General features: G+C 36.2%; 1 protein-coding gene across 5 annotated transcripts in view; it reads right to left on the reverse strand.

The window, feature by feature from the left end:
- Positions 1 to 281: 281 nt before the first annotated feature.
- ARHGAP5 (Rho GTPase activating protein 5) overlaps positions 282 to 15,902 on the reverse strand; it is a 71,368-nt gene continuing 55,747 nt past the window's right edge. For all 5 annotated transcript variants that reach the window (XM_050798314.1, XM_050798310.1, XM_050798312.1 and 2 more), the window contains exons 4-7: positions 11,265 to 11,342; positions 7,652 to 7,783; positions 5,176 to 5,281; positions 282 to 3,107 (exon numbers count right to left, since the gene is read on the reverse strand). In XM_050798314.1, coding sequence (XP_050654271.1) covers positions 2,780 to 3,107; positions 5,176 to 5,281; positions 7,652 to 7,783; positions 11,265 to 11,342 — 644 coding nt within the window. In that variant the 3' untranslated portion in view covers positions 282 to 2,779. The remainder of the gene's footprint in view (positions 3,108 to 5,175; positions 5,282 to 7,651; positions 7,784 to 11,264; positions 11,343 to 15,902) is intronic.

A 15,902-nucleotide genomic window follows, 5' to 3' on the forward strand; every position in this document is an offset into this window, starting at 1 on the left:
AGATTGCTGTTACCTGCAGTATTTACACTGTAAATGTTAAGGGGAAGAAGCACTACTAACAAATACCATTTAAAAAAAAATATATTGTGTCTGGAATTTTATTCTTAAATTAGTTGTATATCCTAAGAAGTGTCTGTTGAATAGAATTTGACTTCTAATAAATCTACTGAAAGTGTGAAACAGAGTACCACTATGCTTCTTTATACTGCTAATCTAGATCCTGTTAGGTCCAATATTGTAGTAACTATAAGCACTGAACCTTAAATGAAACAATGGCAACGTGTGTGTAGATGAAATTTTATTATTGTAAAATATAATGCCTTGATGTTTACTCACAATTATGAGACTATCCTCCTATTTTAATCCTTTACGAAGTCTCAGATGATAGGTCCCTAAACAGTGAAACCTTCCAGTAACTTACCAGAAAAAAGTTTAATTATGTTATTCTGTTCTTAGATGTTTCTAATATTTAAAAACATATTTAAATCCTTGGCAAAAACAAACACAATTCAGTGTAACAGACTGAGCTTTAAACTGTACTTTAATTTTCAATAACTGTAACCTACTGGTTAATTGAACCAAACGTAGAATATTTAAATGACTCACTATGAAGTGTGTCAAATCAATGATAGAATGCATAGAAAAGTGGAGATAAGTTTGGGAGAAGGTGCAAGGTAGGTTAATGTGAAAAATGGTAAATGCCAATTTTAGTAACAAAAATGGTACTAAATGCAGATGAACATTAAATTAATACAGTATAAAAGAGAATAGCTTAAATAAACTGGTATTCACATATTACAATAGCAAAGTTATGACAGAATGAACTGAAGACACGAAGTTTTGAAAACTCTCTTTTCAGCCCACTTCCAATAGAAATAGTCAGGCTTTTTTCCTGTACATAGTTTGATGCTTTGTCTATACCATATATAGTAGAAAAATAAATTCTTTAGCAACCTAGAAAGTTTATAAAACTCTTAAAGTTTAATTTTCTTTGCCAGACATGCCAATAGTTAAACTGACAACTATAAATTAAAGCTATATAGACAATAAGTATAAGTAATATAGAACAGGTTAAGAATACTACATTTACCGGATTTTTTTTTAAAAATTACTGTACTTTCTTAATTCCTGTGTGCTTTGCAATAGGAATAATAGGGACTTTGTTTTCTTAGAAAAGATAACATGTAAGAGTATAACACAAATAAGATAATTTATAATATACATGTACTTCAACAGCAGCCTGGTTCATGCCAACATCTTGGTTCTGAAGTTAAAATTGGAAGTACAATACCTAGAACTTAACAGTTGGGAAAGACAATATTTTAGGAAAAAACAGAGCAAATCAAACTCTTAGGAGCCTTGAATCTCAAAATCTATTTACTATAATACATATAAGATAATCTTAAAATTGTAGTCTGAATTAAGATAACATTGACCAAAGAATTTTTTTCTTTACTACACAAAATATAACCTAGTAAAATTTACCTGTGCCACCTATTCTGAAAATTTTATCCATAATTTAGTGTTCTGGTTTTATCTTCACTAACAAAATGTTTACCCCCAAAAGCAGCAGTCATTTATAGTAATTCTGGTACCAACATCAAAGGAAAAACTGGCTTAAAAATGGTGCAAAAGCCATTTTGGATTTTAGTACAATGCATCACAGAAAAGAACATGAATACAAATTTGTAATATAAACACTCCAAAGAGTCTGTCAGTACCCAAAGTATCTTTATTGCTATATTAGCAATGGGTTTTTTGGATATGTTTTTAAGGGCCACATAAAAATAGATTCAAGAAACAAATTAAATTGAAGTCCTAGATTTAAATGTTTGGTTTAAAGAATTTTCTACAACAAATTTCATGTTTATGTATGAAAAGTTATATAACCTTATATGAAAATGTAATGAAGTATTTTCTACACTATACTAAATGTGTTCCCCAAGAGGGAAAAAATTAAAATATCTAAAATATATTAGATTAAGATTACAAGACCATCATAGATCTTTTGAACATGCATCTGTTTACAGAATTAACAGTATACAAAATGTTTATTTCATTATGGACCATAAAGAAATGAGTTGGTGACAACTATCCTTTGCACAACATTATCAACTTACTTTAGCCACAAGCATGTCCTTGGTATGTGTGTAAAAGAAATAGGTTCATTTATCCCTCATCAAATCATCCACATGTTTACTGGAAGTATAGATGAAGGTACAGAAATGTGAAATATGTCAAGTGTATTTTTTTTCTTTCAAACAACATCCCAAGCATGGCCTCAGTAGCCTGAAATTATAAAATACTTAACTGGGCTTTTAGTTATCTACACTGACTGCCAGAATGTAAATTACGTTGCCCAAATTAGCATATCAAATAACAAAATCAGCCAGAAAGCAGGCTGAAAAGCATTAAATGTTTCATATAGGTGAGTTTTTAAATCATTTAATTTCTATAGAAAAATTTTATTCACAATATAATGTGACAGAAATTGCCACAGGAATGATATATACTGATTGCGATAAGGTTGCATGCAGCAGCAGCTTTGTATTTTATAGCTATTTTTGTTTATAAAAATTAAACCTCTCCAGTCATGCTTATCACATGGTCTTAGATTTGTAATGTAAGTGAATAAGGAATACCATCTAGTTCAAAGAGAAAATGTAATTTTGAATGTGACTTATCTGTATGAAACATGAAGTATACTACTGAACCCTGAAACATGCATGTCTAGATTTGCTTTTTGTCCAAATCCAGCCTGTCTGCAATCACCTCCTATTCATATAATACCAAGAGGATCCGTTTGTAATTGTGGTTGTATCAGCTGAGGTTGCAATGGTGGTGGCAACTGAAGTGGTACCATTGGTTCCACCAACTGTCCTGGGTTTGAAGGTGGTGGAGGAGCCACAATGTTTGTCGTTTCTACAATTTCTCCATTGTAAAAGAAAAACTGACACTGTTGAATGAATGTTTCAACAACAGATTGATGAATCTTAGTAGTAGACAAAAACTCTCGATTTTCAAAATCAGGTCTCATCAAGGTTGGCCAAAAACAGATGGATAAGTTGTCTGCTGTCATTAGGTTGATTTTATTTTGCTGACTAACCCTGAAATTACGAAAGGAAAAAACATTTAGAAATCAAAACTCATTACAATCACAGAATTCTAGAGCTAGAAATGATCTCAGATTTAACGTTACCTTTTATCCTACTTCAAACCTGGGGTTTAAAAATTTGCATAAAGAAGCATCTTTAATTCGTATGTAAAAAACTTTTCCTGGGCAGGTGCAGTGGCTCACACCTGTAATCCCAGCACATCGGGAGGCTGAGGCAGGTGGATCACCTGAGGTCGGGAGTTCGAGACCAGCAGGACTAACATGGAGAAACCCCATCTCTACTAAAAATACAAAATTAGCCAGGCGTAGTGACACAGCCTGTAATTCCAGCTACTTGGAAGGCTGAGGCAGGAGAATCGCTTGAACCTGGGAGGCGGGGGTTGTGGTGAGTGGAGATCGCGCCATTACACTCCAGCCTGGGCAACAAGAGTGAAGTGAAACTCCGTCTCAAAAACAACAACAAAAAACCTTTCCTCATGTGACAAATTGTAGTGAGTTTTTGGCAACAGAAACAACAAATTTTAATTGTATATGTAACTTCTTTGACTACTATGAGAGATGTAAAGATAAACCAGAGTATGCTCTCTCTCTCAACCAGCTTTGGAAAAATTACTACCACAGGCGTTTGACACTAATGTCAGGCTAATTTTCCCTTCCTTCCTCCCCCCCTTCCTCTCTTTTTTATCTCTCCCTTTTCTTTTTCTTTCTCTTCCCTTCCTTTTTTTTTTGGAGAATCAAGTCTCACTATGTTGCTCAGACTGGTCTCAAACTCCTGGCCTCAAGAGATCCTCCAGCCTCCCAAAGTGTTGAGCCACCACATCCAGGGAGAATTTTTAACTTTCAAAAAACCCGGTTGCAGCAGGAGCGGTGGCTCACGCCTGTAACTCCAGCACTTTGGGAGGCTGAGGAGGGCAGATCACAAGGTCAAGAGATCGAGACCATCCTGGTCAACATGGTGAAACCCTGTCTCTACTAAAAATACTAAATTTAGCTGGGCGTGGTGGTATGCATCTGTAATCCCAGCTACTCGGGAAGCTGAGGCAAGAGAACTGCTTGAACCCAGGAGGTGGAGGTTGCAGTGAGCTGAGATCGTGCCACTGAACTCCAGCCTGGTGACAGAGCGAGACTCCATCTCAAAAAAAAAAAAGCAAACACTGGTTGCTAGCATTCCACAAAACAATCTTTTTTTTTTTTTTTTTTTTGAGACAGAGTCTTGCTCTGTTGGCCAGGCTGGAGTGCAATGGCATGATCTCGGCTTACTGCAACCTCTGCCTCCCGGGCTCAAGCAATTCTCCCACCCCAAGCCTCCTGAGTAGCTAGGATTACAGATGCTCACCACCACACCCAGCTAATTTTTGTATTTTTAGTGAGATGGGGCTTCACCAAGTTTCCATGGTATTTTCTCAGGGAAAGGTTATAAGAAATGTTAACACGGTTTTATACCACATTGCTAGTAAAAAGTAAGCTTTAAACATCAGTTAATCCTCTTTTAGGAGGTACAGGCTGAAATGTACTTGGTTTGGGCATTGATACTATTAGTTTAAAAAAAAATACAGTTCACTAAAATGTCAGTAGAAAATATTATGAGAAAACTTTTGAAAAAATTAGCACACATGCTAACAGTTCCATTCAATCCTCAGAACAACTTTGTGAAGTGCTGTTATTCTCATGTTTGTAGTTGAGACAATCAAGACTTAGCAAGAATAAGTCATTTACCCAAGGTCACAGAACTAGTAATTTTTCAAACCAAACCCTGTTTCAACTCCAAATAGGTCAATCTGGTTAATTATCTAAGTGTCATTTCATATCTAAAATTCTAAGATCCTACAGAGAATGTGGTAAAAAAGAAAATATACTTACCACACTATTTATATAATCATTTCATTACAATACTAATCACATATCTTTTTAGATATAAATTAGAAAACCAAAATTCAACTGTATGTTTAGTCTGAGTCCCCTTTTCTATCTGATAATTACCCAATTTATAAAGTTTACATGTTTGAAATGTGTAGTGCATTTTATTTGCCAAAAATCCCTAAAAAAAAAAAAAAAAATACCTGTTTAGATGTGTTATCACATATCTGAATACATCATAGTTTACAGGATGAAATTTCTTAACAATTTCTTTCAGGGCATGAAGACGTTCTGTTTTATCCGGGATTTCTGTAAAATTAAAAGTGAAGAGTTTGTATAAAACACATTTAAAAATATTTGATAAAGCTTCCTGCTATTTTTACTGTAACAATCAAGAATGTGTTTAAAGCATATTAGGATAGGTAAACAAAATCAAAGAAAATGGTCTAAAGCAGCAGTCCCCAGCCTTTTTGGCACCAGGGACCAGTTTTGTGGAAGACAGTTTTTTCACAGATGGGTGGGAGGATGGTTTCAGGATGATTCAAGTGCATTACATTTATCATTAGATTATAAGAAGTGCACAACCTAGATCCCCCACATGCGCAGTTCACAATAGGGTTCCCACTCCCATGAGAATCTAATGCTGCTCCTGATCTGACAGAAGGTGGAGCTCAGCTTCCCTTACCCAACTGCTCACCTTCTGCTGTGAGGCCTGGTTCCTAACAAGCCAGGCTGTGTGGCCTAGGGGTTGGAGATCCCTGTTCAAAAGAACCTGCTAAATTATGTAAATTAAGAAATCACTTCAACTAACATTATCTATTTCTATTAATGTTATCATTTATTACTATAGCCTTTTGATAAGGAAAGCTAATCACTGAAGACCAAAGTGACTCAGCATTGACAAAATGGGAAATGGTATATTAGCAATTTACGTAACTAGATACTGATTTATAATTAATTACTTACAAATCTGTTAGGCTCTTAACATTTATGCTACAGAGAGTAACTATTTTAGGCTTTGTGGGCACACTTACTCAACCCCGTGTTGTAGCACAAAAGCAGTAACAGGCATAACAAATGGGAGTGGCTATACTCCAATAAAACTTCTGAAATTTGAATTTCATGTAATTTTAATGTGTCATGAAATTTTCTTTTCTCTTAGTGTAAAAACGATTCTCAGCTCAAAAGTCTGCCCCAAACTGGCGATAGCCTAAATATGGCCCTTGGGCTATATAGATTTGTCTATACTACAATTACTTGTAATCCATTTTGCTTATCAGAGATTTTCCTTTACAGGTAGTTTAAGTATATAACTTACTCTCCAAATCTACGCAATTATGAAACAGAGTAACTAAAATGTGGCCCTGAAATAAATGAGATAGAGGGTGCTTTCCTCCTCTTCTTTATTTTGGAGACCAGTGTGCATACCACATCATTATGGTAGCAAAACCAATTACTAACAAAATTTCATTTGTTACACATTACTTCTAAATCGGTCCTCAAAAATTTCCTAAGTAGGACAGTTCTGAGGTTCCTATTAATGGTCAATAGATAAGAACATCTAAACTATCAATTAAACCATTTTCCCACTTTACCTGAGAGTATGTATAAGGCAACTATACCTTGTGACAATATACTGAATTAAAAAAACAAAATCACTGAGAACTTATAATCAGAACTGTACAAAGTAGTCTCACCTAAAAGAACTTGAGGACTTGCAACCAAAAGGAAATAGTAGACAGAAGTGTTTAGCAATTATGTTAATTTTTTTGTCACTGAGAAATCACATGAATGAAAATGATGCCCAAACAGACTTTAGGTCTCATTTTCCGGATAAATGAGTATCTGTTTAGTGGAAACATCTGAATGAAAGATGCCAAAGTAGGAATAAATACTAAATAAATATCATGTTCTTTCCCAAAATGACTTACAACACGTGGTCTGCTATGGTTTGAATGTTTCCCCCAAAGTTCTTGTGTGGGAAACTTAATCCCCAAGGCAACAGTGTTGAGAGGTGGGATCTTTAAGAGGTGACTATATCATGAGGGTTTTGTCCTTGTGAACAGATTAACACTGTTACCTCTTAAGTGAGTTAGCTCTTTTGGGAATGAATTCCTGATAAAAGAGTAAGTTCAGGTCCCTTCCTGTCTCTTACTCTCTGAGTGTGCTCTCTTGCCCTTCCACCTTTGGGCATGGAATGCCTTTGCAAAAAGGCCCTCACCCGATGAGGCCTCCTTGACCCTGAACTTACTAGCCTCTAGAACTGTAAGAAATAAATTACTTTATAAATTATGCAGTCTGTAATATTCTGTTACAGCAACATAAAACAGGTAGACAAGGCCAAAGTAAATTTCTTTGACTTACAATTTGAAGAATTTATTTTTCTTACAATGCCCTTAAGTTTGAATTAAATACACAAACCTCAAACTTCTAGTACAATGATCTAATTTCTAGGAGCATTTAAGTCACCTAGGGGGCTAACTAAAACAGAATATTCCTGGAGGCCATCTTCAGGGATTCTGATTTTAATTTAGAGGAAAATACCTTTAAGAAATAGAGTTCTAGTAAGTTAATTTTTATTAGCTACATATTCTAGCACATGACGATTTTAACACTTAGCAATCGATATCCAAAAACTGCCACTATCAACCCTCTCATAAAAAGGAGGTTTACACTTACTTGCTGCTTCCAATAGCTCCGGATGAAGAGAATATGGAATTAAAGGATCTGGCAGATCTGCAAAGAAAGCTTTAAGGGCTCCAGCTACAGCATTTACTGTTACTTCCATTGACACCAGATTGATACTATGATCTACAAGACAAAAATTAACATTTTAAATTACATAATAAAACTTTATTATAGAAGTAAGCTAAACGGTTACTTTTAGATCAAAAGATAACTTTAAGTCGTGGGCCACTTTTCTTTTTCTTTTTTTTTTTGAGACTGAATTTTGCTTTTGTTGCCCCGGCTGAAGTACACCTCACTGCAACCTCTACCTCCCGGGTTCAAGTGATTCTCCTGCCTCAGCCTCCTGAGTAGCTGGAATTACAGGCGACCGTCACCACACCCAGCTAATTTTTTATATTTTTAGTAGAGAAGGGGTTTCACCATGTTGGCCAGGCTGGTCTCGAACTTCTGACCTCAGGTGATCCACCTGCCTCAGCCTCCCAAAGTGCTGAAATTACAGGTGTGAGCCAAGGCGCCCGGCCCCACTTTTCTTTTTAGGCTGACAAACTACATGGATTTGGGAAAAGACAACCAAGCAATAAGTCTTTTCTGTTATAATTTAAAAAATGCTGTTAGGTTTATTAGTATATTGAGGAACTTTAATAATACCTATCTTTTTTTGGTTTATACAGCTATTTAAAAGAGGCCACAAGAGGCAGGTGAGGTGGTGCGTACCTATAGTCCCAGCTACTCAGGAAACTAAGGTGGGAAGATCACTTGAGCCCAGGAGTTTAAGTCTAGCCTGGGCAACATAGTGAGACCCTATTTCTTTGGAGGAGGGGGAAAAAAAAGAGGCCATAAATAACTAGAAAGAAAAAAGAAATATGCATACAGGTGGATCTGAAACTTGTTCACTGGAACATTTCATATCTGGCATAAACGCCAAGTAAAATACACATATTCCAAAATTTGAAAAAAATCTGAAATCCGAAATACTTCTGGGCCCCAAGAATTTTGAATAAGAGATACTCAATTTGTATAAATTCTCATTTGGACTTTTTAAGCTTACAGTTTAAAATTTCATGTAAAACAGTTTAAATTTAAATAGTTGGTGAAGTTCCGACTAAAAAAATCAAGACTAGAACATACTAAAAGTGTATTATAAGGTTAATTTGCTATCAGTAAATCACTTTAATATAAAAAATAGGCCAGCAAAAAGAAAAAAAATTTCCCCATCACCTAGACAAGCACTGCTTACAGTTTAGCATGTTTCCTTTCAGCCTTTCTCTGTTCATTAAAAAAATTGCCAAATCAATTGTTAACATTTTGCCCTACATAAACAATTTTAATGGCTGTGAAATATTTCCTTAGATTACACAATTTACATAATATTCTATTACTGAACATTTAGATTTATTTCATTTAAATATATTACAATAATATGAAAATGATATGATGCTATGCTTTAATACATATAAGCTTATTTCCTTAGGCTACATTCTTTGTAGTAATAGCTACCCAATGAACATTTAATATGGTGCTCGGACAGAAAACTCTTCATATGCATTATCCCATTATCCTTATAGTTACTCTCATCATTCCCATACTAGACATGAAGAAATTGAGATTTAGAAAGATTAACTTGCCAGAGACACAAAAATAGTGGCAGTAGTGGCAGGACCAGAAAATAAAACAAGAAAGTCAAACTCAAGAGCCTTGGTATTAACTACAAAAATGCATTCATTACTGGAAGTTAACTTCTACCAATTTAATATCATTAAGTCTAAACAGTTTTTTAAACACTATATATACAGAGAGAGAGAAAGAATTTTTTTTTTTTTTTTAGATGCAGTCTCGCTCTGTCACCCAGGCTGGAGTGCAATGGTACGATCTCAGCTCCCTGTAACCTCCCCCTCCTGGGTTCAAGTGATTCTCCTGCCTCAGCCTCCCAAGTAGCTGGGATTACAGGTGTGCGCCACCATGTCCGGCTAATTTTTTGCATTTTAGTACAGATGGGGTTTCACTATGTTGCCCAGGCTGGTCTCGAACTCCTGAGCTCAGGCAATTTGCCCACCTTGGCCTCCCAAAGTGCTAGGATTACAGGCGTCAGCCACTGTGACCGGGCAATATTTTTAAAAAATGGGATACTAGACTATACGATACTCTTTGGCAACAAGGTGTGTTTTTGTAAACACACAGTCACACACACCCAACAACTGACGTTTTGACATTTCAACAGGCATAAATCTTTATTTTATGTGGCTTCTTAGTATTCATTCTACTTATGAGACCCGAGTGGTATCCCCCCAACACCCCTTTAAAAAATAACAATACTGCAAGGAACAGCCTTGTAAGTATGTCTTGGCATGCTTATGCAAAGACTTCTATAACAAATTCCTAGAAGTGGAATTTCTCTAGCAAAGCTATCTGAATCCTGATATTCACAAACTGCCTCTCAAAAGGCACCTACAACCAACAGTGTACAAGATACATGCTTACCTACGCTCTACTAACAATTCTTTTCATTCAAATAAAACAAACAAATATAATCCTTTAATTTTTATCATTAATAGAAGCTAAGCATATTTTCATTTATTTATTGGTTGCTCTCTTCTGATGGGAATTACTTAAGCTAGGTATGTCACACCCTGTTTTAGCCACATGTCATACAGAATTTTTACATTTTTGTAAAATTTTAGCATGTACACAGTCCAGTCTATCAACTTGTGTTCAAGCTTTCTAGGTTTTATATCAAGTTTAGGCTTTTCTTTACTCTAAGACTATAAAAATATTCACTCATTTTTCTCTCTGGTACTTATGTTTTTCATTTTTTACATTTAAATCTTTAATCGCACATAGAGTTTACTGAGTAGAAAATTTGGCTTTTTTCACTCCTAATGGCTAAGATGTCAATCAGAAGTCAAATTACTGCTTTTCTAACTCTGGTGATGGATTTATATAGGTACAGTCACAGTCTTTTACTTGTGAGATTGTTTAATGTATTAGGAATATGAAATTTGGGAAGAAACTCAGAGTATATGGGCCATAAAATACCTAATCTTACATCAAAATATTTTATAGTATTCCCTTCAGTCTTAGGGTAAGAGAGAGTTTCTTGTTATTTCAAAAACAAAATTTATTCTACTGCATTCCATTCCTTCCGGGCCTGATGGACTTTGCTTCAATACTTTTCCAGTACCTCCTTTCTTATTTACTAAATCCTCTTCTGTCTTCATACTTACATTAAAAATATATACAATATTGTATTTTCTTGACTCAACTGCCTCTTGTTTTCAATCTTTTCTTCTATTGCAATTGTATTTTAAAAAGTTCGTATCATCTGCTTCCTCTTACAAATCCCTAGTACTGAGGCCCCTTAATTCAAAGGCTCTAAAAATAATCAGTGACTTCCTTGCTAGTGTAAAGAAAATAGACTTTCCCTAGCTGTTTTGTACCTTTACTGTGGTATCTATTCTACTCAGTGCTTCTAATCCCACTTCAAAATCCTCTCTCCTCAACATCCATATCCTTATGAAGTTTTCAAATGAAAATCAATCTTCTCACCATGAATTCTAATAAGTAAAACATAAAACAACAATTTTATTTCACATAATTATCTTCTTACCTTGATCAAACTGCTTTTGAATATTGTCTTGGTCAGTTTTGTTCCCGCTAACACGGTAGAGTCCTTCGGTACATAACCCTAAGAGAATAAAGAAATATACATACTTTAATAAACACATATATATCCACATGGCTGGGCACAGTGGCTCATGTTTGTAATCCCAGCACTCTGGGGGGCCAAGGTGGGAGAACTGCTTGGCCCAGGAGTTTGAGCCTAGCCTGGGCAACATAGGGAGACTCTGTTTCTACAAATAATAAACAAAAACTTAGCTGGGCATGGTGGCATGCACCTGTAGCCCCAGCTACTCGGGAGGCTGAGGCAGGGGGATCACCTGAGCCTGGGAGGTCAAGGCAAGAGAGCAAGACCCTGTCTCCCAAAAAAAACCCCAACCAACCAAACAAAAAACCCATATATATCTATAACAATAAATGTGCTTAATCTTATGTACAATTTAGTTACAAATTTATAGTGGTAAAATATTTTTAAGAATAAAATATTTTTTGAGCATTTTAAAAAAGTAAGTTCTTAGTGGACTATTTTCTATTTTAAACCATTTAGGACATTCAGCTCCAGACACAATGAATAGACTTATTTCTCCCTACTCTCCCACTAAATACAGCTAAAAACCCTGAACCTAACATGTAAAAAAACCAAACATAAGTATTCTGTGAATGGTAGAGAGAAGAAGGTGAACTGGCTAATGACTTAGAACTTGAAGAACGACATGACAGTAACTTCCCTGATTTTTGAGGGGGCAGGGAGAGGCTCATATTGTGACTGGGCATTGGAGAGGCCTGCAACCCAGAAATACTAATGAGCAAAGGCAAAAACAACAAGACTACTACCACCACCACCACCACCACCACCACACCCAAAACTAACAAAAACAAAAAAATAAAACCCAACAACAGCAACAAGAAGTCTGCTTTCCCTAGTGAAAGGATTAGAAGAGGTACAGCCTAGCAAAACAAAACCTTTTTGACTATAATTGCCCTCCTCAAGCCACAGAGCATGGAATCCCTCCTCACTCTTGTCAGTGGAGGCCAACTTGAAAGCCTATACTTCTACCTCTGCCGATCAGTTACAAGGAGTTCTTTACCCTTTCTGGAGTGTCAGCAGAGGCTGAGTAGAGAGCCTAAACTTCCACCACCAATCCTAGGTAAGAGATGTCCTACCTACCCCACCATGCTATTATCAGTGAAGGCCAGTGGAAGCCAACAGGGAGTCTTAACTTCCACTCCCACCTTGCAGCCCTCCTCCCCTGCTGGTGCAACGTCAGAGGCGGCCTGCTAAAATAGATTTTAGTAATATTCCAAAGTCTCTGAACGTGATATCCAAAGTGTCTATGATACAATAATAAAACAAAAATCCCTCACATCAAAAACCAAGAAAAATGTCAACTTGAATGATAAATGACATTTAACAGACACTAACTCAATGGTGGCAATTATGGAATTATTGAACAGGACTTTAAAGCAGTTATTATAAAATACTTCAATGTGCAATTACAAACACACTTGAAACATGAAAAAATAGGAAGTTTCAGCAAAGAAATAGAATATATAAGGAATAACTAAATGGAAATTTTAGGCCGGGAGTGGTGGCTCCCGCCTGTAATCCCAGCACTTTGGGAAGCTGAAGTGGGTGGATCACTTGAGGTCAGGAGTTTGAGACAAGCCTGGCCAACATGTTGAAACCCCACCTCTACTAAAAATACAAAAATTAGCTAGGCGTGGTGGTGGGCGCCTGTAATCTCAGCCACTTAGGAGGCTAAGGCAGGAGAATCACTTGAACCCAGGAGGCAGAGGTTGCAGTGAGCCGAGATCACACCACTGCACTCCAGCCTAGGTGACAGAGCGAGACTCCTCAAAAATAAATAAATAAAAAATATATAAATAAATAAATGAATAGAAATTTCAGAACGAAGAAATACAGTGACAGAAACAACTCACCAAACGGGCTCAACAGCAAGATAAAGATGACCAAAATAACAACAACAATAATAACTGAACTTGAAGATAAATCAACAAAAATTACCCAATTTTAAGCCAGGCATGGTAGCTCACACCTGTAATCTTACCTCAAAATAACTAAACCTCATTGTTCTCTAGATAACATTTATCCTGACTTTGTGAAAGTATTCTTTTACAGAATTCTTATTACTCCACGTCTATCTATATGTCCCAGTTGAAACATTTCTTCCTCATTGACACATTCCCTGCTATCTCCAATTAGATGCAATTTTTTTCCCTTTGAACTGTAGCACTTTATCTATAGCTCTATCACCACTCAGTAAAAGTCATAGCAGTACCTTTCCATCCCCAGGGTTCTTCACATAATACAGTGGTTCTCAGCTGGGGGCAGCATGCATCTCAGGGAACACTTGGTAATGCCTAGAGATATTTTTGGTTGTCAAAATTGGAGGAGGGCTATCTAACAGGCAGAGGCCAGGAATGCTGTTAAACACACTAGAATGCACAGGATAGCCTCTAACAACAAAGAATTAAATAGCCTCAAATGTCAATAATGCTGAGGTTGGGAAACCCCTTCCACAGTGATAAACATTTATTATTATTTGTTAAATGGAGATTATAAGGCCCTTAACTACCCACACTAAAATCTTGCCCTTTACTCACTATTAACAGTGATTTCAAAGAACAAAAACACAGACTAAATTATCCAGCTGTGAATTATCCAAGTTTTATGTGGCCTTAAATCACCCAAAGTATCTATCCTGGACCTCCAAGCAATAAAGGGATTAGAAACCAATCCCAACATTCCCAAACTAAATATAAAATTTTAGTAATTTAAAATAATGTTGCTTTTTGGCCAGCCACGGTAGCTCATGCCTGTAATCCCAGCACTTTGGGAGGCCGAGGCGGGGGGATCACGAGGTCAGGAGATTGAGACCATCCTGGATAACACGGTGAAACACCATCTCTACTAAAAATACAAAAAAAATTAGCTGGGCGTGCTGGCGGGCGCCTGTAGTCCCAGCTACTTGGGAGGCTGAGGCAGGAGAATTGCTTGAACCCAGGAGGCAGGGGTTGCAGTGTGCCCAGATCATGCCACTGCACTCCAGCCCGGGCGACAGAGCAAGTCTCCGTCTCAAAAAATAATAATAATAATAAAAAACAAAAAATAAAATAATATTGCCTTTTAATTAAGTACCTTTTTTCCCTTTCATTAGAAAAGGTCACTACCCCTTAAGTAACCCAGAGTATTACTGATATCTGAAGTTTTAGAATGGCCTAAGTTTTATTTGAGTTGCTAACAGATACAAATCTAGGGTTTCACTGCCTGTTCCCCTACACCTTCAGGATGACATAATTATTTAAGTCATTATTAAAATAGATTACAAAGGGTAACAGAGATGCAAGGTGTGTAAATAATCCATAAATTTGATAAATATGTCCATGGGGAGTGATGTCACCAAAAGTGGTGGAGAAGAGAATTCCAGCGACTAATGAGCTGCCAGAAGGGTCAGAATCAACATTTGCAGAACTCCGTAATCTATTAAAAAATTACAACCAGAAGTAGTCTTGGTGAAGAAAGCTTTAAATTACCTACCATTCCCTATACCCGAGATTAGTGACAATCATGAGGACAGTAGCCTGCACTGTGGGTGCAGGTTACACGAGTGCCAGAGAGCAGTATGAACCTTATTCTGAAAGAACTGTGGTCATGGATTTCAACCTGTCTTTTGGCTCTCTGAAGGAAAAGTATAAGGGCTTGCCTTTGTTTCACCCACAAGACTTGGAAAGTGTTGTTTTTCCTTTGGCTCCAGATATTTAAAGAAACTAACAAATCACCACCAAGTGAATAGAACAGACTTCAGTGGCAGCAAAAGACAAAGAATACAGACTTCACAAAAATAGTTTACAGAAGTCTCTAAACAAGCAAACAACATAACAAACACACAGCAAAAGCAAACCCTGGTGAGGGGAAAGAATTTCATTTCCAGGGTTGCCATATTATAATCTTTTAAATGTCTTTATTTTCAACAAAAAAGACGCATACAAAGAAACAAGAAAGTAGAGTTTATTACAGGAAAAAAAGAAATTTAGAGAAACTGCCCACAATGAAGCCCAGTCATTGCATTTACTAGACAAAGACTTTAAATCAAAAGATTTTTTTAAAAAATCACAAAGAGCTAAAGGAAACCATGAACAAAGAACTAAAGGAAACCAGGAGAATGATGACTCAATGAACTGAATATCAATACGTACACAGAAATTATAAAAAGACCCTAAAAAGAAATTTTGTAATTGAAAAGTGCAATAAACCAAAAGAAAACTTCACCAGAGAGGTTAACAGCAGACATGAGCAGTCAGAAGGAGTAATCAGTGAATTTTTAAAGACCGGTTGAGATTATCCAGTCTGAGGAGAAAAGAGGAATGAATGAAAAAACAAGAAAGAAGCAACTGTCACATATAAGGTATATTCAATAAGATTAACAGCCTACTTGATCTTTAGAAACCATGGAGGTTGGAAGGCAGTAGAATGATATTATTTAAAGTGCTTAAAGAAAAAAAAAAAACCCTGCAAACCAAAAATTCTGTGTCTGGTAAAACTACGCTTCAAAAATGAAGGAGAAATTAAGATACTCTTAGATAAATGAAAGTTGAGAGAGTTTAT

This window comes from Macaca thibetana, chromosome 7, assembly GCF_024542745.1.
Source record: "Macaca thibetana thibetana isolate TM-01 chromosome 7, ASM2454274v1, whole genome shotgun sequence".
NCBI lineage: Eukaryota > Metazoa > Chordata > Mammalia > Primates > Cercopithecidae > Macaca > Macaca thibetana.